Source organism: Acomys minous, assembly GCF_964271855.1.
Source record: "Acomys minous genome assembly, chromosome: 5".
Taxonomy (NCBI): domain Eukaryota; kingdom Metazoa; phylum Chordata; class Mammalia; order Rodentia; family Muridae; genus Acomys; species Acomys minous.
Genome location: NC_140494.1, coordinates 60,950,946 through 60,976,683, shown reverse-complemented (window position 1 = coordinate 60,976,683; position 25,738 = coordinate 60,950,946). Strand labels below are relative to the sequence as shown.

Here is a 25,738-nt window from a genome sequence, read left to right as displayed (position 1 = left end):
CACAAATTGAAGTAAGGATCCCAAGAGGATTACATTCCTTTCTTGGGGCTACGGAGAAGAATCGGCTTCCAAGCACATTCAAGTATTGGCAGACTAGACGTTCCTTGTGGTTACAGGACTCAGATTCTTGTTTCTTTGCTGTTTATCCATGGGGGAAGGGAATGTCACTTTAGCTACTAGAACAAATGTTCATTCCTTGTTGTGTAATATTTCTCATATTGCATCAGACAAAAGTCACACTAACAAGTTTTTACAAAACAATCTTATCCATGCTCTCTGTGGAAACAACCAAGGACCGGTATCTTGAAACTTCTAGGTATTACCCCACTTGACTGGAAATATCATCGAAGACTTCATGGTACAAGTGCGTCCTCTCTTCTCATCTTTCAAGGGTCCACAGCCACACGCAGACATTTGGAAACACTTTGTTAGGGCTGTTTCCACCTAGACAGACTAAGAGCTAAGTTATCCGGGCTGGTCTTGCAAGAAGGGCTGCCCTTCCCCATCTTTCTCTCGGAACCTTATGGACGCAATGAGAATGAAGCAGCATCTCCACTTTGCTAGGAAACATCTCCCGCCATGGACCAAGATCCTGCAGTCCCAGGTTTTGATTCAGTGTACGAATTCAGGGGTGAACGTTCCTTCACATAAAGCCATCCCACACACAGACTCTTATGGCCAGGAATCCCAATTTATACCTGTCTGTCAGTCTGCCTGCCTGCCTGCCTATCTGTCTGTCTGTTTTTGAAAAGCAGTCTTGCTGTGTTGCTTAGGCTAGCCAAACTCACAATCCTGCCATCTCAGCCTCTCAATAGCTGGAACTATAGAAATGCACCACACACCAAGCTAGGAATCAACTGCAAGTGTTCTCCTGGGTAGGCAGGCTAATCGAACAAACATAAGCTTTCTTTGCCACAGTCCTGTGGCACATAACTTAGTCACAGTAATCATCCTTTTACACTCAAGAGTTCTTACCTACAGTGAAGACTCTTAGGAGACATTGAGAACTTGCCCTACAAGCAAAGCTGTAGATGTAGCAATTCCCAAAGTATGCTCTACGTGTAACCAATGAGCAAACACATTTATGATACTGAGAGCCAAACTTCTCACTCCTGGGGAAGTAAATTATACATACTGAGCTAAGATTTGATTAGAATCAGAGCCATCCAAATGAATTCACAGTTATTAATGTTTTATTTTGTTTGCCCCTCCTTGGTTTGTCTTTTGCATAGAAGAGCAATGACAACCCAGTGACAATGAATACATCTAGTACTCAGATCTTGACTTCTAAAAGGAATTCCTTATTAAAAGTTGCCATGGGGGAATATTGGGGATATAGCTCAACGCTTAAAGGGTACTTGCTGGGTTCCAGCCCCAGCACTCACATAGAAGCTCACAAACTGAAGTCTGAGTCCAGTTCCAGGGGATCTGATGACTTCTTCTGGCCTTGGTGGGCACTGCACACACATGATGTACAGACATACATGCAAGCAATAAAACTTTTTAAGATTTATTTACTTAGTGTATATGAGTACCCTATCTGCATATACACCTGCATGCCAGACGAGGGCATCAGATTGCATTGCAGAGGGTTGTGAGCCACCATGTGGTTGCTGGGAATTGAACTCAGAACCTCTGGAAGAACAGACTGTGCTCTTAACCCCTGCGCTATCTCTCCAGCCCCAGCAATAAAACTTTTAAAATAAATCAATAAATCAAAGTGGTCATAGATACTGGGCCTGGTGGTGAATATCTTTAACCCTACTATATGGCAGACAAAGAGACAGGTATTTGTCTATGAGTTTGAGGCCTGCCTGGTCTACATAGTAAGTCCCAGAAAGCCAAAGCCACAGGACAGAGGGAGAGATACAGAGAGAGTGGGGGAGGGGGAGAGAAATTTAAACTAATAAAAGAAATATACCTAGAATTTACAGCTATTTTAATAAATAATAAAAAATTTTATATCTTAGGGAAAAGAATTTACTACTAAAAAGGTCTGACTAATGAATTTGCTCTCCAAGTAATAAGGGAATGGCAAGACATCAAGGATGACTGCCTGTGTATTTAAAAATAAACACAATCCCTTCGATAGCGCAGATGGTAGGTCAGAGGACAGGAGAAAAATAAAATAAGTGCAGCTTTTAAAACATTCTTCTCCTAAGGTTCTTATAACTCTTCTATTTCCCACAATGAAAGTCTACTTGTGGAAAAAAATCTCCCCCTAAAAGATTCATTTTCGGATCCCCTGAACCAGCCCACTTCAGTCTAGTTATATAATCAAGAAACAAATGGCACAGACTTGCTTTTCTATTGAAAGGAATTGAAGGCAATGATGGAAAGGAGTGAGACCCTGGATGAATGTATAAAAAAAATTAATGATGAGATTATATGACTATTTCAGTAAGTATTCACTTATTAAAAACCTACTAAAATACCTTTGAATTTAACTCCATAAAAAGTTTATTGGTTAAGAAGTTCTGATTTGTTGAATTATATTGGCTTAACAGTCACACATTTCTAGGCTCAAGGCCAAGAAGTCCCATATGAACACCAAGCACACTGTGTGCTGAAAAGTTGACAGTAACAGAGGAAAACGTTCTCTGACTATAAGAAATTCACTCAATGGGAGTCCCAGTGAGGGAGGGGGACACCAACCCACCCATAAAACCTTCAACCCAAAATCTGTCCTACCTACAAGAAATGTAGGCATAAAGATGGAGCAGAGACTGAGCAGCAAACCAACCAGAGACCCAAGCTGTGGGAGAGGGCCAACTAGTCATGATACTCTGCTATGCTAGCAGACAGGAACCTAGCATAACTGTCTGCTGAGAGGCTCCACCCAGCAGTGGATCCAAACAGATGCTGAGACCCACAGCCAAACAATAGGCTAAGCTCAGGGAGTTTTGTGGAAGAGAGGAAAGATTTAGAGAGCCCGAGGAGCCAAGGACATCACAAGACCTACAAAGTAAACTAGCCTAGCTCCATGGACCAGACCTAGATACCCTCCCTGTATGTAACAGATGTGCATCACGGTCATCGTGTGAGAACTCTAGCAATGGAAGTAGGGCTGGCTCTGACTCTGCGGATCCCTTTCCCCAGCTGTGCTGGGGAGGCCTCAGTGGGAGAGGATATGTTTAGACCTCCTGTGACTTGAGGTGCCAGGGTGGGGTGGTACCCCCTTAGGAGCACCCCTTCTCTGAGAAGGAGGGGGACTGGAGGGAGGGGGTCATGAGGGCAGGACAGGGAGGAGAGTGGAAAGGGGACTGGGATTAGGCTGTAAAGTTATTAAATTAAAAAAGAAATGTGTCCAAATTCTGATTTTGGATAAATGTATTTCATTATTCTGTGACCACAGTTGTTAAAAGAAAGCTTTTGAATGGTTTAAATATTAATTATAAGATGATTCCCGATTGTTCTTGTCCTAGTTTTCTAACTACCTAAACCTGCAGAAGTATGTCCCAATTTCCTAGATAAACAGCCAATGAATCTCATAAACTCAGAAGCAGAACTACATGTTTTTTTCTAAAACAAGATCTTTCCCTGTAGTCCAGACCAGCCCATGCCTGCCTCTGCATACAGGCATGTACCATCACAGAATCTGATTTTCAAAAAGGACCTCATGGGGAAATCCAACACGTGGCTGACTGAAGTAAGTGGTGCCATCTGCCCTAGTAATGGACTTCTATCCTGCAGGCATGACATGGTTGCTACCCTCTGAAAGTCAGGCACTGTGGTTACCCATATACAACCTCATAACACTGGGCTGTAGTGGAAGTTTTGGTTTCTTTAAAAACTCAGTTATGTTATGGAAACATGTTTTTGTTTTAATCCCAAGTGTGGGATATTGGGCTGCTTTAGTTTATCCACAGCTGATAACAGCCTCCTGCAGGGCGTGGTCTATGCCAGCTGGAGTTAATGGAATTCTGAGGACTCGGGGAGAGTATAAATACTAGAGGCCAGAGAGAGGAGCCGGAGGGAGGAGGAAGAAGGCTGCCTGTCCGTCCTGCTGCATTTGCCATTTGTTGTTGCTGGGCTGCTGGGTATCCTGAGACTAGTGTTTTCCCCAAAAGCCCAACAACCCTAACCAGCCTGAACTCAGGCTAACTGGGTCTACGTACCCTGTCCCTTCTAACCTTCTTTCTCTCCTACTTAGGGTCAGGGGGGTGAGGTGGGCTTGGGAGGGGATAGAAGCACTAAGAAACCCCAAATAGAGTGAAATACAGACCCTGCACTGGGCCTATTAACGCTCCCTCAGGAGGGAGTAAAAGCCCCTGAGGCAGCACACTAACTGCATGAAGCCGCTACCATGCCTGAGGACATGTGAGTGGGCTACAGTTTCTTGGAAGGGGGGGCTTTTTCTTGGTAGTATAGCTCTGATAATTGCCCATTATCCTGTAAATTCGCACCTACCCCCAGATTAAACGCCCTGGTTCACCAAGCTGGATTTAGGTGGAACAGTGTCTTTGGTCTGCCGTTGGTGCCCTATCTGGAGAAGAAGTCACTTATTCACGTCTCAGGAGGAAAGGCTCCTGCATTCTACTTCAGCCCTGAAGTATGTGCACATAACTTTCAAAACTGTAAAACGCAGAACATGGCTCCAAGGCTTAAGTGAGATAAACATGATGACATTAGAAGTGTTTTTCAGACTCAAGGTAAAAGCAGACATTAAAGTTATAACTTTAGCAGTAACTCAGGAGAATTATAAATAATTTTTGGATTTTTCCAATTTTCTATAGTCAAAGGAATTACTGTTAAACAGACATTAAACTTCATTCATAAAGGTACAAGTGCAATTACTGTCCCTCTCTAAAGCACTGTTATACTAGTAATGGGGGTATTTATGTACCGCTATAAGTACTGTTTGTTTGCTTATGATATGAGCTTCCTATGTAGCCCAAGCTGGCCTGGAATACACTGTGTAAAGCAAACTGTCCTCCAACTTGCTACCGTACTCCAGGCTTAGTCTGCCAAGTGCCATGTTGTACCATGCCTGGCCTTATAACCCTGGGACCACTCTTAAAGTATACATATTTATATTTATAATTTATATGTAGATATAATATACATCTATATAAAATAGGGTAAAAACTAGCTAAAGATCTTAAATCCCAGCACTTCCAAGGAGGCAGAGGCAGGCAGATCTCTGTGAGTTCCAGACCAGCCTAGTCTACAATGTGAGTCCAGGACAGCCAGGGCTGCTACACAGAAAATCCCTATCTCAGATGGATGGATGTATATATATAAACGAACAAGCAAACAAATAAACAGAGAGACAAAACAAACAAAAACAGCCACTGAGATGGCTCAGCAGGTAAAGGTGTCTACAGCCATGCATGGCAATGTGAGTTTGATCCTCATGGATGGAAGAAGAAAAACTGCCCTTTAACACCTCTCTCTCTGTCACACACACACACACACACACACACACACACACACACACACCACATAAAAAACAAGTTTAATAAAATAAAACTTTAACACTATAATTAGAATAGCCTGTTCATATTTAAGTATATAATATTTTACCAATATATCTAGCATATAAAACCACAATCTAGGGCTGGAGAGATGGCTCCGAGGTTAAGAGCACTGACTGGTCTTCTAGAGGTCCTGAGTTCAATTCCCAACAACCACATGGTGGCTCACAACCATCTATAATGAGATCTAATACCCTCTTCTGTCATTCATGCCAGCAGAGCACTGTATACATAATAATAAATAAATAAGTCTTTAAAAAAAACAAACCACAATCTACTAATTTCCCTCAGAACCAGGAAAGGGACTTAACATTTTTTTGAGTGTCCCATGAAACCTGTTACTTTCAAATAATACAATTGGTGCAACCCACTATCCAAGCCAAAGATAATGAGATCATTAATATTTCTAGACAAATAAACAGTCAGTTCATAAAGAAAGTAAAACAAACATTTTGAAGTCAGAATAAAGATAGTATTGGTAGGGTAAGGGAGCTATGGTATACAGATAGATTATATAGTAATATTTTTAATATATATTGATAAATTAGTTAACATTTTAGTGTCCTATATTCTTGACTAAATTTTGTCATTTAGTCAGTCTATTATATATATTTATATATACATATTTTATATATACATATATATACACACATACACAGACACTAAGGAGCTAGCTGCGTCAGCAATGTATCTGCCATCTACAGATGCAGAGCCCCATCTACTATATGACCTTACCTCTATTAACTCTACTGGGTGGTGATTTTGTAAAGGTATTTTACATGTATACATTCCCATGGTGTACATATGGGTACATGTGCGCCAGGATGAACATGTGTGGGTCAAAGGACCATGTTCAAGAGTTGCTTCTCTCCTTCCACCACGTGGCCACAGGGATGGAAACGAGGCATGGCAGCAAGCACATTTACCTGCTGGGGTGTGCGGATGAAAACGGCCCCCGCAGGCCCATAAGGAGTGGCACTACTATGAGGTGTGGCCTTGCTGGAGGAAGTGTGTCACTGGGGATAGGCATTATAGTCTCAGATGCTCAAGCCAGGCCCGGTGTCACTGTCTTCCTACTGCCTGCCAATCCAGATGGAAAACTCTCAGCTTCCATGTCTGCTTGCATGCCGCCATGTTTCCCGCCAAGATGATAATAGACTAAACCTCTGAACTGTAAACCAGCCACAATTCAATGTTTTCCTTTATAAGACTTGGCTGTGGTCATGGTGTCCATTGCAGCAACAGAAAAAGTAAGACACTTGCTGAGCCATCTTTTTCAGGGCAGTGATTTTAAACAGGAAAGAAAGATACACTAGATCAATTAATTTTTAAAAAGAATATTCAAGTCACCACTGCAATTTAAGTTAAAAAAAAATGTTTAAATTATATTCAAATGTTGTTTGGATCATCTACCACATACCCAGGATTCAGCAGTAATCTACCAATAAACAAAAGCCTGTGATTCTTGACACTACAGAGAGGTTCAGGTTCAACATGGAGCAATATGAAAACACACTATGCCAACTGAATCTAATTATTTCCCTAAAGCAAGTTTTCTTCATTCGTGTGTTATGATCTAGGTGTGCTGAATTAGCATATGAATGGGCTCTGGGCATACTTTTAGCCAATCAATAACTTCATTTGGGGTGTGTCTTTCTTTAAGGATACCTTGTTTAATTTACATTACTGATTCATTACATTGGATTCATAGTTAGTGGCAAAATAGCGTATACCTAAACCTAGCTTGGCTAACAAATATTTATAGTACATACCACAGACTTGTGCTGGGGAGCAGTAGGTGGAACCACAGCCCCTTCAACATTATATCAGGGAGTCATTTTAAGTGGCAAAATTATCAATAAAAAGCAAGCAGGGAACATGGTATAAAATAGAAAATATTTAAAAGCCCTGATTACAACCCAAATCCTGTGAGAACTGGACACAATGACCACCGTGTGGGACGACATAGATGAGGGCAAAAGTTAAAACCACCCACAACAACCAGCACACTGGAAGAAAGCCCAAAGTAGACAAGGAGATAGAGAGGAAAAACATGATGAAGAGCAAGAGCACACACATACACACACACACATACACACACGCACGCACACGCGCACACACACACACACACACACACACACCTGTAAGCATCAGAAGAAGCCTGGTTGACACTACCTTAAGCAGGAGAGCCTCCCAAACAATCCACACAATTTTGGGAGACAGTAAGGTATTGCTGGCTTTAAGATACTGACTTCTTGGACGAATTATTACATAACAACAAAACCATCTGTTAATAAGTGTGCTGACCAGATAGGACAGGGTGCTGTAAGCCACAGTCAGAAAGCTGAGGCCTGTCAAGCATCCAGAAGAGGAGGGGGGAGGGGAGGGAGGAAGAAGGGAAGGAAGATGAAGCAAGAGGAGGGACAGAGGAAGAATTGTAGGGGGGAGAGGGAAGGGAAGGAGTGAGGGATGGAGAAGAGGAGGAAGGAGAAGGAATAAGTGACAAACAGAGTGAGGAGAGAGGTAGAGGGAAGGAGGAAAGACACAGAAGGGAAGAGGAAAGGAGTGCTGAATTAAAAGTCATTAAAATACGGCTGAACGCTGCTTACCTTGGTGTTGGCCATGTCCACAATGTACTGGTCGCCCTTTATACACTCCATTACTTCAAAGCCATCTCTGTCCATCACCTTGGCCTGTGAGCTTCCAGAAACAACAAGGATCATGTCTCCCGTGTTACTGTACTGTAACGACTTAATCTGATGGCTACACAGAAAGAAAAAACAAAGTAGTCTGGTGAAACAGAGCTTATTTTTTTTTATACTTTTGCTATTTTAGCATGGTCAGAAAAAGAAATGTTATACAACTTCAAAATTAATAATTCAAAAAAAAAATCCCACATGCTTCCATGCTCCACAGCAATTTACCTAAGCCTCCTAGAATGTGCACCTCCAATCTGACCAACTAGTTTGTTTTTTAACTACAAACCTTCAAAAAAAGAAGAAGAGGAAGAAAAAGAAATGAGAATATCTTCTCTGCACAAAAAGACACACACAGTCCTCTATTTCAGCAGATACAAAATGGATTTTAAGCATTTTGATGAGGCCAGTTATGAAAGGTTCTGCCAATATCACCCACAGACTTCCTGGAAACAGGACCTATGGCCACAGGGTACACATGAAGTTTCATGTCTAGATAGATGTGTAGATGCAATTAGTGTAAAGTCAGAAAAACTGGATTCTCAGGTGTTTTACCACAGGCTTTTCAGGTAAGTGATGGTCAATTTGTTACCTGTATACTGAAGGAATATGTATAATTTAAAGTGGAAGATGGTTTATAGGCAACTTAGTTATACATGATTTTTGTTGTTTCCTCTTTGTTTTGGTACTGTACTCCAAACTTGGAGCCCTGACCTGTTAGCTCCCCCAGTGCAGGGATTACAGGTATATGCCATCACATCCAATTTAAAGATTTGGTTTTTTACATGTATGCATATGTGCTTGCATGATTGTATGGCGTGTGAGCGTGTGTATGCACATGTGTGTGTGCACCCATGTGTGCCTGTGCAGGCCAGAAGATGGTGTTTAAGTTCCTTGGAGCTGGAGTCACAGGCAGCTGTGAGTTGACCAATGTGAGTCTTCTGGAAGAGCAGCAAGTACTCTTAACTGCTGAAACATCTCTCCAGCCCCCACATCCAGCCTAAACAACTCATGATTTTCAAAAGAAATAATGGATTATAAAATTGTCATAGAATTTGAAAAGTTAGGATTATAAACTGTCATTTTAAAAATCTAATGAAAACTATCATATGAAAAAATTAATAGGTTAAGTCTATCACCATCTTTTATAAACCGCATGTGTCTCCCTCTCCAAATTTATATGTGATGGTTGGGAGATGGGTCTTTAGCAGGTAATTAGATAGAAATGTGGTGAGCTTTTACATTGAAGAGTAGATTTCTCGAGCGCACGCCTTTAGTCCCAGCACGGGAAGGCAGAGGCAGGTGGATCTGTGAGTTCAAAGCCAGCTTGGTCTACAGAGTGAGTTCCAGGAAAGCCAGGACTACATAGAGTAATGCTGTCTCAAAAAAACAAAAAATAAAGTAAATAAAAAGGAGTAGATTTCTTCAGGTAAGATTAGGAAACGGGGGTTGGGCTGAGCATGTTTGAGACCCGGGGTTCAGTCCCCATCACCATACAAGTTACATTAAGTGGGCAGCGAGTGGTTCCAGGTATGAAGGTGGGCAGAAGCTGCATCCCTGTGAGCAGTGGAAGCAAGTGTTGGAATAAGAAAAATATTCTATTCTAAAGAGAGAAAGAGCCAGGCATGGTGGTGCACGCCTTTAATCCCAGCACTCGGGAGGCAGAAGCAGGCAGATCGCTGTGAGTTCCAGGCCAGCCTGGTCTACAAAGCAAATCTAGGACAGCCAAGGCTACACAGAGAAACCCTGTCTTGAAACACCAAAAGAGAGCAAAACCATCTGTGGCGCACAGAAAGCACAAAAGCGGGCCTGAAAATGCAGAGACAAGCCCACAGCCCCCACGCGCCTCAGGCCCAGTTGTGGATTTGGTGAGGCCGTGAGTCCTCAGGCAGATGGATCTGGAGTGGAGAGAAATCCAATTCTGTCACTCTACATGGCTTATAGGGTGGCAGCCTGCTACGATCTTGAGAGACTACGTATTAAAAACTGAGCTATTGGGCCAACAACATGGCTTACCAGGTAAAGGAGCTTGGTGCCAAGCCTGAGGACCTGAGTTCACCCCAGAGCCCACTGATAAAAGAACAGAACAGACTTGCGGCAAGTGACCTCTGACCTCTACACGTCATGGTATGTGAGTGCATGCACACATGTGTACACACACAAGTAAATGTAGTATGTAAGAGAGAGAGAGAGAGAGAGAGAGAGAGAGAGAGAGAGAGAAAGAGAGAGAGAGAGAGAGAGAGAGCGGTAGCTGCCTTGATGTCTGAGAAGACAAGGGAGCGTCAATGTGGACGGCCTGGGTGAAGGAAAAGCCCAGGAAGGCTTTGGGAGAACAGAAGGGCCAGACATTGACAAACCAAAAGGTGCAGGTGGCAGGAAATTCGGTCCAGGCAGGAAAATAAGGAAAGATGGCCCAGCACTTAGTAACCACAAGAGATCTTTCCAGCTGACAACAGCCTGGGAGTCTGACAGCCTAGGGCTGTGCAGAGCCTGAGCACTCTGGCGCTGCAGGGTATAGTGACAGGAGTGCAGCAGCCCTCCACCCCTCCAGCATGGCGACCAGGAAGAGTCTGGCAGTGTGAGCACAGCCTTCCACCTATAGCCACCTCTACACTGTGCTTCCTTCTGTACTCTGAGCACACCGAGAGAAATGCTAGACATTTTAGAGGGGCACAGTCTGGGGTGTAAAAGAACCTGCACAGCCCACAGACTGCCAAGCTGAGCAAGGCCGACAGAAGCCATGGTACACAAAGGAGAGCTACCAAGGTAAAGACAGCACAGACGGACACAGATGTTGCTAGCAGACTCAGCAGCAGCTAAACCACACACACAAGAGTGCACAAGGTCAGCTGACCCTCCCACACTACTGACGACAATTAGTCTCCAGTCTGCAAGGACCCAGACAGCAGCTCTATCGCCTCATCTTTTGTTTATTGCTGTGAGTCTTGTTTTCTTTGTACTGCATGTTGGCAGTAGTATTACTTTTTTATATTTTTAGTTAAATTATGTGTGTCTCTGTGTGTCTGTGTGTGGGGGTGTGTGGGGGTGTACGCGCACGCATAACTATGAGAAATCAGCTCCCTCCTTCAAGCATAGGTTCTAGGATTCAAACTCGGGTTGCCAGGGTTGCACATTTACCCCCTGTGCATTCCTGTCGGCCTTTACTATACTTTTAAATGTGTATGCCTTTATTTGGTTTTCCCCTTCATTCATTCATATAATTTTGTTTTTGTATTTTTTCTGTTGTTGTTGTTGCTTGTTTTAAAGGCAAGGTTTCTCTGTGTAGCCCTGGCTGTCCTGAAACTCAATCTGTAGATGACACTGGCCTGGAACTCAGAGAATCTACCTACTTCTGCCTCCCAAGGGCTGAGATTAAGGACATGGGTCACCACACACAGCTATTAATGTATTTTTTAATGATGGAGAAATACTTTTTCTTTTCCTCGGTTTCTTCTTGTCCTTTTTTTTCCCTATGTTTCTTCCCTTTTCTTTCCCCGAGAACCTACCACTAATAGAGAAATCACGGTCAGTTGACGGCAGCTGAAAGGCTTGCTCTCCCTTGGAGACATGACTACTGGTAGACTGCCTATGCCGCAAGTGTAGAAGACAGCCCCATACCAAGGTAGCATCAAATAGCAAATGGACTCAGCAAATTTTATAGAGAGAAAAAAAAATGTGTCAATATTCCAGATATTAGATTTCCCTGTCAAATATATAAATAAGCAATTTTTAAGAGTGCTTTGTAAGCCAGACATATAGGAAGTTTCAGGCCAGCCAGCGCTACCGAAAGAGACCCTGTCTCAAAAACATCATCATCATCATCATCATCATCATCATTGCAACAATAATAATAGTAACAATAACAATAATGCTGTTTGTACAGTTTCCATTATGAATGTAAGTCTTGGCAGTTAAAAAAAATCATTAAATACTTTGTTTTATATTAATTGACAAACCCAAATAAAATAACCATAACTTAAATAAGAAGCTAGCCTATTTGCTCCCATTTACTAAGTCTGTAAAGCTGAAAGCAACTATTAACTTGTGATGATTTTTTACTCTAAAAATAGAATGTACAGAAGAAAAGAGTAAAATAAAATTCATATCTATGTTTTTAGCTCAAGGGACCTATTGTTCTGGCTGGAAGCTAAATCATGTACCTACTTGAAACTACATTTCTGTAAGGAGTAAGGAGAGGAATAAAACAGGACATCTGACAGCCTCGTCTGGCCTCTGCATGCTGACACTAATGCACACACATTCACACACAGCATACACACAAAAATAAAATGACCCTAGGAGTCATTTCACCTCAAAGTTCATCATCAATACGTCAAAGAACACAAAGAAGCGATGTTCTAACCCAAACACCTGTAGAGGACAGGTGTAGAAAAGCAAAGGCCCACATAACGCCCAGGACGTCAAGGAAGAAAGTGCCTCTGGACTCAGGCATCCTCTGTAAAGTGCTGGGATGAGATTCTTAAGTAGGTTCTGTCCTAGATTACACAATTTAAATTAAGCCTAAGGGATCTGGTCCTATGTGTTATCATTGCTTTTTGGTCATTAATTTTTTGTTTTCAAAGGAAAGTTAGAAATCTTAAAAATAGCAAACTTTCAGGGGTAGGACTAGAAGCAGACAATAACGCCTTCTATCTGGCTAACTGCTCTACCAAAATGCTCTGTTTACACTCAAAGGGAAACCTCACTTTTCAGCAATCCCACATCAGTTTCACTTTGCTTTGTAGCTGGAAAGGACAATGGTAACATTCTTCATGTGCTCTCTGTAGTCCACTTTGCCAATGCTAAAATGAAAGTGTTCGGTACCAACCTCATCATTCCTGCCCCACTTTGCTCTTAACTCTGCTAGTCACAGAGTTGAAAGGACAGGATTAGGAGTCATTAGATACAGCACTAAGGAGAATTAAAGGGCTTGTTTAAGGAGGAGAACATCTGCTCCTAAAATTCCTGCCTATACAACTAAGATTCCGATCAAAGAGAAGAGAGAGAAAGCCAATCTGCCAGTAAACTGGAGTCCTGAGGAAGTGACTGTTCTCCCGGGGAGTAACTCTGACACCAGAGGATGGCTTAGTAGCATTGCACAAGTCTTTCTGTGAAGTTATTCATGGGACAAAGTGGGAATACATGAGAGTAAGTGAGGGGAGTGGGGAGGTGAAGATTGAGGATCCTTTTAAGTACCTTTTGCTTGGCTAGCAAAACAAGCTGGGGCATGCAAGACAGATAAACACAGCTGTCTGGGGCTGTCACTTGGGACTCATGAGCCAAGGTGTCCGGCTGTAGTGAAAAGTGCACCGGAATGTGAGTCAGAAGTCTGGAGGTCCAAATCTGCACTCTGCTAACTGCTGTAAGACGATGAGCAAGCCCTTCTGCTTCCCAGCGTGTTCTGTAGAAAGCCCGCGATGGGAACAGACGGCAGGACCAAACAGTCAGCACACAGGTGCTACCTGGCGATTCTCCTGAGTCCTGAGTCCTCCATAGAGTAAGGAGAATACTACTTAAGTTACACAATTGGGATAAGGGATCTAAAAGCAATATTACTCAGTAGGACTGGAAAGATGGCTCAGTGGTGAACAGCACTCTCTGATCTTCCAGAAGATCTGGGTTCAATTCTCAGCATCTATAAGGCTCCTTACAACCATCTGTAATGCTAATTCCAGGGGATCCAATGCCTTCTTCTGGCCTCTTCAGACACAGCATTCGTGTGCTGCACTTGCAGACACAACGCCCGATTATAATAAAAATCAAATGTTTTCAAATGTTGAGAATAATATTTGACTTATAGATTGAGATAAGGTTTAAAAAACAATATTACACAGTGGGGCTAGAGAAATGGCTCAGAGGTTAGGGGCACTGTCTGCTCTTGAAGAAGACTTGAACTTGGTTCCCAGCACCCACATGCCAGGACACAGCCATCCATAACCACGGTTCCAGAGAACACATCACATTCTCTGGCTTCTGTCAGCACCAAACACACACTTGATTCCCATATATACATGCAATCAAGTACCTATAGGCTAAAATAGCATTTTTTAATAAAATAAAAACAATATGCATAAAGGTACCTCCCAGACCTTGAAACAAGTAGTTACTAGCATTACTTCTTAATGTCTAAAGAACAAGATCACACTGTTATAGTCTAGTCATGCCGCGATTCCAAAGAAGGGCTGACTCAAGGGGCACTGCAGCTACCAAAGGCCACAGGTGCTTAGGTCCCTCACAAGCATCACTTGCACATATATTTTCTTAATCTGCAGTGGATTGGATCTGTGGGTATGGAACCTGTAAACATAGAGGGCTTATGGACCCAACATGCATTATCCCGTGCTGGAGCAGGCCAAGGAAGTAAGAGACGTGCTGTACAACAGCAGGTTACTATAGTGTCAGAAAGCACCAATGTACTATAAGCCAGACTACATCTGCAGCTGCTTCAAGGAATGTTAAAGAACAGACTCCCAACACAGAAGGAAAGGCTTTTCATGGCACAACAAAGTCCAATTGCCATATTCAACTGTTATTAACTAAATGACATCTTAATGCATCTTCATCAAATTTATAATCGGCAAAAAAAGGACTGATTATTAATATGTTGAGAGCTAGAATCAGAAGCTAGAATAATGATTCAACAAAATTTAGAGAGTGAAATTGAATACACACACCTGTGTATTTCACTTTTTTAAAAATGCATTAAGAGTTGAAGAGACAGCTCAGCAGTTAAGAATGCATATTTCTCAGTATCCATGTAAGGCAGCTCACAACTCCAGGCCCAGGATGTCTGACACCCTCTTCTGGCCTCCATGGCTCCTACATTCACACTTCACACACACACACACACACACACACACAAACTTGGTAACTATATTTGCAATAGTCACTAGTTGTCTGCAGTGACTGACACATAGGGTAGGGAACATAAAGAATACTTCCATAGCGTAAGAGGTCCTAGTGCTCTGCTGCCTAATAATATCAAGAACCGATCGCTACATTACTTACCCTGTGAGTGTGTTCAAAAGAGGAGGCGCAGAACAGAAGACAGAATACACTAGGTGATACTGGATTAGAATGAGAGGCACCGTGTCACGTACACTAGCTTCACACAGATTCAGACAGATGCAAAGGTTGCTGCCATTAGTCTGCCTGAAGCCAGTGAGATCTCAGGACAACAAACATTGAAAATCTATATGTTGTTTAATAGTATTATCCTCAATTAATAAACTTAATCTCATAAATTTTAATCTTTGACACTTTTCTGTAAGTAAAATTCCTAAAATTAAGTTCATTAAAAGTCCTTCAATAATCAGTAAGACCTTACCACTTAAGCACAGATTAGATTGGTAAATAGATAGAGGCACACAGATTTGTGTGTATATATTTTCTACCTCAAAAGGTAAAGAATATATTATGCCTCAGTGTCAATAAGCATTCCAGCATTCATATTTGGTTTCTAAATACCACTGACACAAAAAGAAAATTGAGCTTCTGGAAGATCTGGAAGAAACACTAACTCCAGCACTTACAAAGAAATACATCAGGAAGTCTACATCATGTTGTCTCAGAAACTAAATCAGCTTTTAAACACATATAATGTCATGTGAAATATAGTAATGAGAGGTCCCAGTGGACGAACAGTACCATTTAAAGACTAAGAGGAATGGCTGCATCTGACTAAAAGCCATGAAAATGTTTAAAATAAGTGCTGAAAGTATAAAAGTCAAAGACAAAGAAAGATAGTTGTGCCAATATTATAATTACTTTTCTACTGCTATGACAAAACACCATGATCAAGGCAACTTCTAAAAGAAAACTGGCTGGGTGTGGTGGTGCTCACATTTAACCCCAGCATTTAGGAGGCAGAGGCAGGTGGATCACTGTGAGTTCAAGACCAGCCTGGTCTACAAAGTGAGTGTAGGACAGCCAAGACTAGGCAGAGAAACCCTGTCTCAGACTCAAAAAGCCAAAAAAAAAAAAAAAAAAAAAAAAAAGAAAGAAAGAAAGAAAGAAAAAAGAACATTGTTTCACTGGGCTAGTGGTTTCAGCAGGTTAGTGTCCAGTGTCCATGATGGCAGAGCAAAGGCATAATATCAGGACTAGCTGAGGGATTATTACATCCTAATCTACAAGCAATGGACAGAGAGAGCTAACTGGGAGCGACATGGCCTTTCCAACTCTCAAGCTCAAACCCCAGTGGCACACCACCTTCAACAAGGCCACATCTCTTAATCCTTCCCCAACAGTTTCATCATCTGAAGACCAAATATTCAAACACATTAGCTTACGGGGGCCATTTCCACTCACGACCAGAATAAAAAGTCATTTGTTACCACTACCCTTGAGCAAAGTGGATAGAGTGAAATAGCCAGGAACTTCCACTGCCTCTGAAGAACTGTATTTCAGAATAACTAAATAGCATCAGTGAGTGAGAAACCTCTTCTTTAAATACTGCCACAAAATGACAAAAATCACCAATACATAATCCTGAATGAGATCAATAGTATAGGTAGCAAACATCAATGGGTAATAAGTTCATCAAGAACAGTTTTCTAGTCGCTAATACGAGAACCACGTGACAGTACATGGTGCTCGCTGTGATAGGGTGTGAAGCCCAGTCAAGCCTTTACTCTTCTCTAGATAATGCTGGAAGGTACACAAAGGAATAAAATGACACCACACGGAAGCAGAATGCCAGAAGCCTGGACACGCCAGAAGCAGACAAAGGACGCAGATGGAAGCACCATGTCAAGTCCTTTAAGTGCAATGCTAACTGACCATCTGGAACAAAGCAGCATGCACCACTGCTTGGATAACGGCTTAATGCATACCATAAACAAGAACACATTATAAGCCCTGTGTGGGGCCACATGCCTTTAATCTGAGCACGAGCACTCAGGAGGCAAAGGCAAGGGCATTTCTGTGAGTTCAAAGCCACTCTACATAGTGAGTTCCAAGACAGCCAGGGTTACATGGAAAGACCCTATTTTAAAAAAACAAAACACCAGCCGGGTGTGGTGGCGCACACCTTTAATCCCAGCACTCGGGAGGCAGAGGCAGGTGGATTGCGGTGAGTTCAAGGCCAGCTTGGTCTACAAAGCAAATCCAGGACAGTCAAGGCTACACAGAGAAACTCTGTCTCAAAAACAAAACAAAAACAAAAAAACAAAACAAACAAACAAAAAACCCAGCACATTATATAGCTTTATTTACTGGTAAATAATAGTAAATAAAAGTAAAAGTAGTAAATAAAGTAAAGCAAGAAACAAGTTCTAAATAGAAATATTAAACAAACAAACAAATGATAGAAAATGCCTTTAGAACAGAAGTAAGGGGCCAGGAGATGACTCAGTGGTTACAGGTGCCTGATGCCAAGGCAGAAGACCTGTGCTAGATCCCCAGGCCCATATGATGAAGGGAGAGAAACCGTTCCTGCAAGGTGCCGTTGGTCTTCACATGTGTACCATGGCACATGCACATATATATGGAAGTAATACATATATATTGTATAGTGTATAAAATATGTATACATGTGACACACGCATATATGTCAGTGAAGCTAAGGAAAAGAAAAGTACAGTTTATTTGCATCTAAAAATGATATAACTTATAAATTAATTATCATTCATTGTGGACCGAGCTCAAGTGACAAAAGCATTATCTCCAAATATTAAAAAACTAAGCTAAACATGGAGATGTTAAGTAAATACATACCACTCACAAGGCTGAAGAGATCGAAATGCCTTGAAAGAAGCATCCATTCCAGCAAAATCCCAAAATTTAACATCGTAGTCATAGCCTCCAGTGACCAAACGGGCACCTGAGGGATCCAAACCCAGAGCAGAAACCTGTTCAAAGCAAACAAATGAAAGCTAATAGAGGAAAGCAAGTCACTCCCAGTCTCCTTCCCTAGTCCGCAATCCCAGCCCTGTCAGAAAGGTGCTTCAAACATGGGCCAGCAGCTGCTGCTACATGTGAAAAGCAGTGATGAAGAGCACATTAGTGTAACTAGTATTTACTGTGAAATAAAGAAAAAATATTGGTGTGTGTGTGTGTGCGTGCGTGCGTGCGTGCGTATGTATGTATGCGTGTGTGCATTGGAGACAGATGCCTGGGCTCCAAGTTTAGTAAGGGAAGATAAAGAGCACTTGTGAACCAATACACACACACACAGTTGAAATTTTATATAACTCATTTGGTGCGGTAGCGCACACTTTTAATCACGCAATGAGAAGGCAGAGGCAGGTGGATCTCTGTGAGTTTCTGAACAGTTAAAGCTACATAGTGAGATTCTGTCTCAAAAAACAAGGAAGAAGAGAGAACGAGAGGGAGCGAGGGAAGGAGGGAAAGCATGAAAACCTTATATAACTCAAACAGTAAGTGTAAGAAATATGAGATAAACCTTCCTCTACATTAAAGAACAGAATAAATCTCTAAGGTTACTATGCTACTAAAGGCAGAAGGATGACAAATCCAAATGACAAGATGATATGGTTTATTATTGAGATTTTTTTTCAAGGTGACTATGGTGCTTCGTTCTAGAGGAGCTATTTTCTCATTTTAAGGAGTTGGGGACTGATTTTGGGGGTACTTGGCTTTTGTTTTGTTTTGCTTTGCCTTAAGACAATGTCTCATAAGCAGACCTAACTGCAACTCAACCTGAGATGTTCCTCCTGCCCCACCTCCACTAAGTGTGCCAGGCTTATCATTATTAAAATATTATTCCATATAAACCAAAGGATATAAAAAGTCTGTAAGGCAAAAAACAGAATTCACTAGGAACAAAATAACATGCCTCCATGAGAAAAATATGTCCTTTTACAAGCTAAACTAACCTTAAATCCCCATGTTTTTAAAAGTTGAGGAAAACAGTTCAACTAATTCTCCAGTATGTTTTAATAACACATGTGCCAGTACAATTCAACAGGTACTTATTGTAAACATATTACTGAAGGAATAATTATCTTTTTCTTTCTTTTTTGTTTTGTTTTCTTTTTTGAGAGAGGATTTCTCTATGTAGCCTTAGGTGTACTAGACTTGCTTTAAAGACCAGGCTAGCCTCAAACTCACAGAGATCTGCCTGTCTCTGCCTCCCTGAGTGCTGGAATTTAAAGGGGTAAACCACCACACCCAGCTTGAAATAATTATCTTAATTGACATAAAATGCAGAAATAGGTATCAAATTATTGTGGATAATGGTCTAGATATTTTTAAACCAGGAAATAAATTAATTTAAACTTTCTATTTTAGCTTACTAACCCCAGGGCCATGTCTTTATTTATTTTACTGACTTTTTTTGAGATTATAACATTTCTCCCTTCCCTTTTCTTCTTCCAAAACCTCCCATATCTCTGTCTCTACTATCCTCCAGACCCATGGCCTCTTCTGCACTAACTGCTACAGCATGCATACATGGCTACACATATGCAAACATCTTTCAACCCAGCCTTAGAATAAGCTCCAGCATCTTCAAATTCAACCCTCCTCCTCACACGTTAAAGGGCACTCACCACTTTCTAGTATAAAGCTTCAGATGTGAATCCAGAATTAGGCAGTTTATTTGACCTGGCATCATACTAACTGTATAAATGTTTGACTACTTGACAGTTATGATTAGGGCAAAGAATTTAAAATAGTGTTTTAACTTCAATTGGTTACAAAATCATGCAGAAGAAAAATTTAATAAAAGATTTTTCAACTCAAAATAAATAATTGATTTTATATTTTTCCTTAAAACTTTAAAAGAAATCCCTACAAAATTCCCATTTTTAAATATTTAAATATCTCACAGTATTTTTATGAGATGACCAAAAACATCCATTTTTACTATCACCATGAGAAGTACATTGAAGCAATATGTAAAAATAGAGATGCTTATAGAGAAATGTATGAGCGTGATACACTTATGGACAGTGGTAAAGAAGACAATCAAAAGTAACAGCCTAAGGCCAGCCTGGACTACAAAGCGAGTCCGGGACAGCCAAGACTACACAGAGAAACTCTGTCTTGAAAAACAAAAACAAAAACAAAACAAAAACAAAAACTATCAAAAGAGAAGCAATAAAACCAGTGGAAGCATAAAGAAGGAAGTATAAATTTCAGAGGAGAAAGTGAAACAGAGGTTTATAAATACAGAAAAACTCAAGAACTAAAATAGTTGGTCCTGTGAATTTTTCAGAGAAAATGAGAACCCTTTATTAGGCCAGATAAGCAGAGAAAAAAGCATTACTAATATTGGGACTGAAAGAAGGAATTCACTATGTGGGACTGAAGAGATGAGCCAGCAGCTGACAACACTGGCTCTCCTTCCATAGGAGCCCCATGCACACCAGGTGCTCAAGGCGACCAGAAAAGGGCGCTGAGTCCACTAGGACTAGCGTTACAGAGGGTTGTGGGCTGCTGTGTGGGTACGGGAATTGAACCCAGGTCCGCTGAGGCACTGCTCCAGGCCCATGATATTTTTAAGCATATGTTAATAAGAAAATAAAGGCAGACATTCTCAGATATTTGGAGGAATGTTCCTATTTCTAAAAAATCTGACAAGTCCATTTAGACTCATAATCTATTGAAGATCACAAAGTGTATTTTATTATAATGTACACTGGCATTAAACACCAGAAATGAGGATATTTCATTTCATTTAAAATGATATTAAACTGATTTTACTCAACAAATGTGTGTGTGTGTGTGTGTGTGTGTGTGTGTGTGTGTGTGTACAATCTTTACAAGTGAAAAGTTTTTGTGGCATAAATGACATTATTTTACGATTCCCATCTATTATTATTCGCGTTTCTGGATCTACCTCCACTGAATGTTTTCTTTCTCATTACAGAAGGTACTTTCTGCTTCTGTGTCACACAGGCAAGATTATATGGTAGTTCCAGGGCAAGGGGAGTATGGCGGTTTTACAACTTCAGTGTCTTAACACTGCCACTGCATATGCACACTTCGCCCACTCAACCACCATTGTTAATAATCCTGGAGATACACAGTGATTTCACCCTATATAGCTTGCAAGTATTTCTACTTGGGCTGTAAGCAACATAAGAAGATGAATATGTGAAAATACAATCTAATTAATATAATGTTAGAGCAACACAGAAGCCATTTAAAGTTTATTTCTTATCTCCGCATTCATCTGCAAAGTGAACAAACGCATGCCTTTTACTGATTTAGGAATACAGTTAAAGGCAATGGGAAATTTTCCCAAGCCATTAAAAACAAAACTGTGTGAGTGTCACTTTATAACATTCCTGTCTCCCAGGCAAAGAGGCCCTTAAAGCTGACAACAACCCCGACAGGAAGTGGCCCCACAAAAGTGAAAGATGCAGCTGTTTTGATTAAATACGAAAGTCGTCTTTCTAGTTTCATTACATCAGTTGATCTTAGAATGGTCTGGTTTTTTGTTTTGTTTTGTTTTGTTAATATCCCTTATCAGCTGACTGTTCAAGGAAAGTTCTGCTACTGAAAAAAGAACAAAAACATGTTAAGCTTACCGTTTTAGTGCCATGCTTCAGCGTTATCTCATGCGAGTCGGGAATCCTTTGGACAGGGTTCTGAAACAGGAAGGTGGCATCACAGTGAATAGAATCACGTAGGGACCCGCAGCGCACACGAGGGAGGACGCTTCCTGTCCTACCAGACCAGGGCTGCGTGAGACAGGCACTCTATCACTGAGCCACTTCCCAGCCCATCATTTTCTTCCCTTCGAAAGTTTGAAAAAAACTTTTATTACATTTATTTTGTGTGTCTGTGGGGGTGGAGGCCATGGAAATAATACACAGATACAGTACACAACTGGTCCTCAGTTCCCTCCCTCCACCATGCAGGTTCCAAGGAAGGTCATTAGCACTTGGCAGCAAGTTCCTCTACCTACTGAGCCATTTCACTAGCTCCTCTCTGAATTCTTTACTAAATGTTGTGACAAGATTTTTCTAAGTTGCTCAGACTAGCCTTGAACTCTCTGTGAGAACAAACTGGCTCTGAACTTACAAACTTTTTGCCTCCCTCATGAGTGTCTGGGGTTACAAACATGAGCCACTGCCCATGTGACTAAGCACTGACAGCATCAGTGGCTTTTTACCACAAAGCCTTAAAAGAAACAGAAGCATGAAAAAGGAGCTGGAGCGATGGCTCAGCAGTTAAGAGGACCCAGCACCCACATGACAGGTCACAACCACACGTAATCCATGGGCACCTATATGCATGTGGCATGCGCGCGCGCGCGCGCGCGCACATACACACACACACCCACACACACACACATGTAAAAATAATAAATACATCTTTCTTTTAAGGAAAAATAAATGGAGATATCTTTCTTCTGTGTTTCTAGATACATAATTCCTCTATTTTTGCTTATAAGTGATTTGAACATTCTTTTTTGTTGTTTTATCCGGGTTTTTTTTTTTTGTGTGTGTGTGTGTGTGTGTGTGTGTTTTGTCTTTTAGGGTTTTTTGAGACAAGGTTTCTCTGGGTAGCCCTGGCTGTCCTGGAACTCATTCTTTAGACCAAGCTGGCCTGGCCTCGAACTCAGAACTCCGTAGACCAGGCTGCCTCTGCCTCCTGTGTGCTGAGGTGAAAGGTGTGCACTGCCACCTATGCCGCGACCACCACCACCACCACCACCCCACCCGACCCCGCTGACTTTTTTAAAGGGCAAAGCCTCACTAGATTACAAGCTACTCTAGAATGCCTAGTCACAACCAATCTTGCTGCTTCCGCCTCCTGGGATCTATCCCTTAAGAACCTGATGTTAAACAGAGAAACCTTTTTTCTCTGTGCGTAGTCCTGGCTGTCCTGGAACTCACTTTATAGGCCAGGCTGGCCTAGAATTCAGCAATCCGCTTGCCTGTGCCTCCCAAATGTTGGGATTAAAGGTATGCACCACCACTCCTGGCTCCAAAAAGTCTTTAGGTTAATGAAGTTATTTCTTGTTGTTACTATGTACTAACTGCGAAGCAGAAAACCATGAGCTGCTGATAATGCTTGTGAGATTGAAAGTGTTTTTCCTTTACGTCACAAATTACAGAAATTTTTAAAAAATAAAAAAGTTTTTATCCAGGACAAGTGAGATGGTTCAGTGGGTAAAATCCTCGCTAGCAAGCCCGGCTGCCTGAGGTCTACGGCTGGGATCCACAGGGCAGAACTTCCACAAGCTGTTCCCTGATCTCCACACATGATGTGACATAAGCATGCCCCCACAATAATAGTGGGGTGTAAATTGTTTAATGTATGTTTACAGTGTGAAGGCCAGCGAGACGGCTCAGAGGGTAGCTGTCAAGTCTGATGGCCTGAGATGGAACCACACATGAAAGAAAGAAAGAGGGGCTGGAGAGATGGCTCAGCGGTTAAGAGCACTGGCTTCTCTTCCAGAGGTCCTGAGTTCAATTCCCAGCAACAATATGGTGGCTCCCAACCATCTGTAATATGATCTGGTGCCCTCTTCTGGTGTGTATGAAGACAGTGTATTCACATACATAAAATAAATAAATCTTAAAAAAAGAAAGAAAGAAGAAAGAACTGACTCCCAATTTTGTCACCCCACCTCCCTAAGCACACCACAGTGTGTATATATATACACACAGATACTGGGGGTGTGGGGGAGACGGTAAAGGCAAAAAAATTTTAAATAAGTTTACAGTAAAACAAGTTTTGAAGCGGGTATGGTGGTGCCCGCCTATAATCCCAGGAGGCAGAGGCAGAGGCAGAAGCAAAGGCAGAGGCAGAGGCAAGTGGATCTCTGTGAGTTTAAGGTCAGCAGCCTGATCTACAAGGCAAACCCAGGACAGCCAAGACTACACAGAGAAACCTTGTCTTGGAAAAAAAAAGTTTTGAATAAAGTTGAAAACTATCTCCAAATTGGGGCAGGACTGACAGCCGAGCAGCAGAAAGCACAGACTGCTTGCTCTCCCAGAAGAACTGAGTTCAATTCCCAGCTCTCACATGGTGGCTCAAAGCCGTCTGCAAACCCAGCTCTAGGAGTCCAGTGCTGCTTCTGCCCGCCACAGGCAGCAGGCCACACGTGCTGCACAGACATACGTGCAGGGAAACACTCATACACATAAGAATAAAATGAAAAAGTCTACGTCTCTATAAGTATAGTATTTTGATGTGTAAGTAAATATACCTCAGAATTTTGTGGGAATAAGTTTCAAAATTCTCTACTATAAAACTCAAAGAGAACCTAACAGACACTGAAGAAAGGATAGAGTAAATTAAGGTTGTTAATTCTAGCTGAAAAATACAGGGAATAAATAAATAACCCAATGTCTATCTTGTTGGTAGATTTGACTGTGATGTTGCATTTACAGTGAAACTTTGGGATTGATGGTTATGACCATAAAGAAAAACAGATGATACTCCATCAGGCCCGTCCAGTGTGGGGCAATAGATAACAGCTCCTCAAAATGAAAACCCTGTAAGAAAATTAACATGCCACAACTAAATTCAGATTAAGCACTGCACCAACAGAGAAGTGAAGGCAGCTTTGTGTTAGGCTATCTGCCTCTGAGATGCTGCTATAACCTACCACTGCAATAGAGTACTGAAGGCGGCTAAAGCCAGAGGGGGCTGAACATGAGCACAAAAACAGCTGGGGGATTTTCAGTTTATCTCAAAACAAAGGCCCTGCTTTAAGTTTTCATTTTCTGAGAAGTATTTCACATAAACTATTTCAGAGATGAAAACATTCCCACACAAATTCAAAACAATTAAAAGGTCCAACAAATGGATTCTGGACTTCCTCTCAACTGAATTCTGCGGGACACTGCTGTACCTGGCCATGTGTTTAAGCTAAGAAGTGTGAGAACGCTTGAAATGCTCCGTAAGAGAGGAAACTGTTGGACCCCACATCTCATCTCATAACTCATTTACTTAAAAGAAGAACCTATTATAGTCTGCCTCTCATTTCATAACTAATTACTTTTTAATTATTCAACAAGTAGAAATATGGTATGAGAATTATTTCATTTAATTCAATGCAGAATGTGCCTATATATAGACAATTTCTAACACTTCAGCAAAAATCTTAAGACCACAGGACTTCATATTTACATTAGGAGTGAATTAAAAGTGCTGTTTACATTTAAAAGCAACATTTTACTGGAAATCATGGAGGGTATAACTCATGCAAAGCCCAGATAACTGGCATAACTTAGTCATCTAAAATAGTAGCAATCCATCTTTTTGGAGTATATCACTTGGTGACTGCATTTTTTCCAGAACTTTTTACTAATGACTTTGAAATATGGCTTAGTGTGAAATTCACAATTACAATAAAATAGTTTCAAGATTTTCCTGCCAAAGAACATCATGGACTAAGTTACTTCAGCAAAGTAATTTATTATGAGAACTCATAACAAAAGCTACAATGTTAAAGACAAAAAAGAGAAGACACTATATCATGACTTGGATTGGGTTTAATTTTTTAAATTATTTATTTATTATGTATACAGCATTCTGTCTACATGCCAGAATAGGGTACCTATCTCATTATAGATGGTTATGAGCCACCACGTGGTTGCTGGGAATTGAACTCAGGACCTTTGGCTGATCAGCCAG

At 41.3% G+C, this 25,738-nt stretch overlaps 1 protein-coding gene across 2 annotated transcripts in view; it reads right to left on the bottom strand.

The window, feature by feature from the left end:
• The window catches only part of WDR70 (WD repeat domain 70), a 221,056-nt gene that overhangs the window by 148,097 nt on the left and 47,221 nt on the right, over window positions 1–25,738 (bottom strand). For both annotated transcript variants that reach the window (XR_014779175.1, XM_084781528.1), the window contains exons 6-8: window positions 21,673–21,732; window positions 17,891–18,024; window positions 8,087–8,240 (exon numbers count right to left, since the gene is read on the bottom strand). Coding sequence is in view for 1 of the 2 variants with exons in the window: in XM_084781528.1 (XP_084637654.1) it covers window positions 8,087–8,240; window positions 17,891–18,024; window positions 21,673–21,732 (348 nt within the window). In the remaining variant the exon portion in view is untranslated. The remainder of the gene's footprint in view (window positions 1–8,086; window positions 8,241–17,890; window positions 18,025–21,672; window positions 21,733–25,738) is intronic.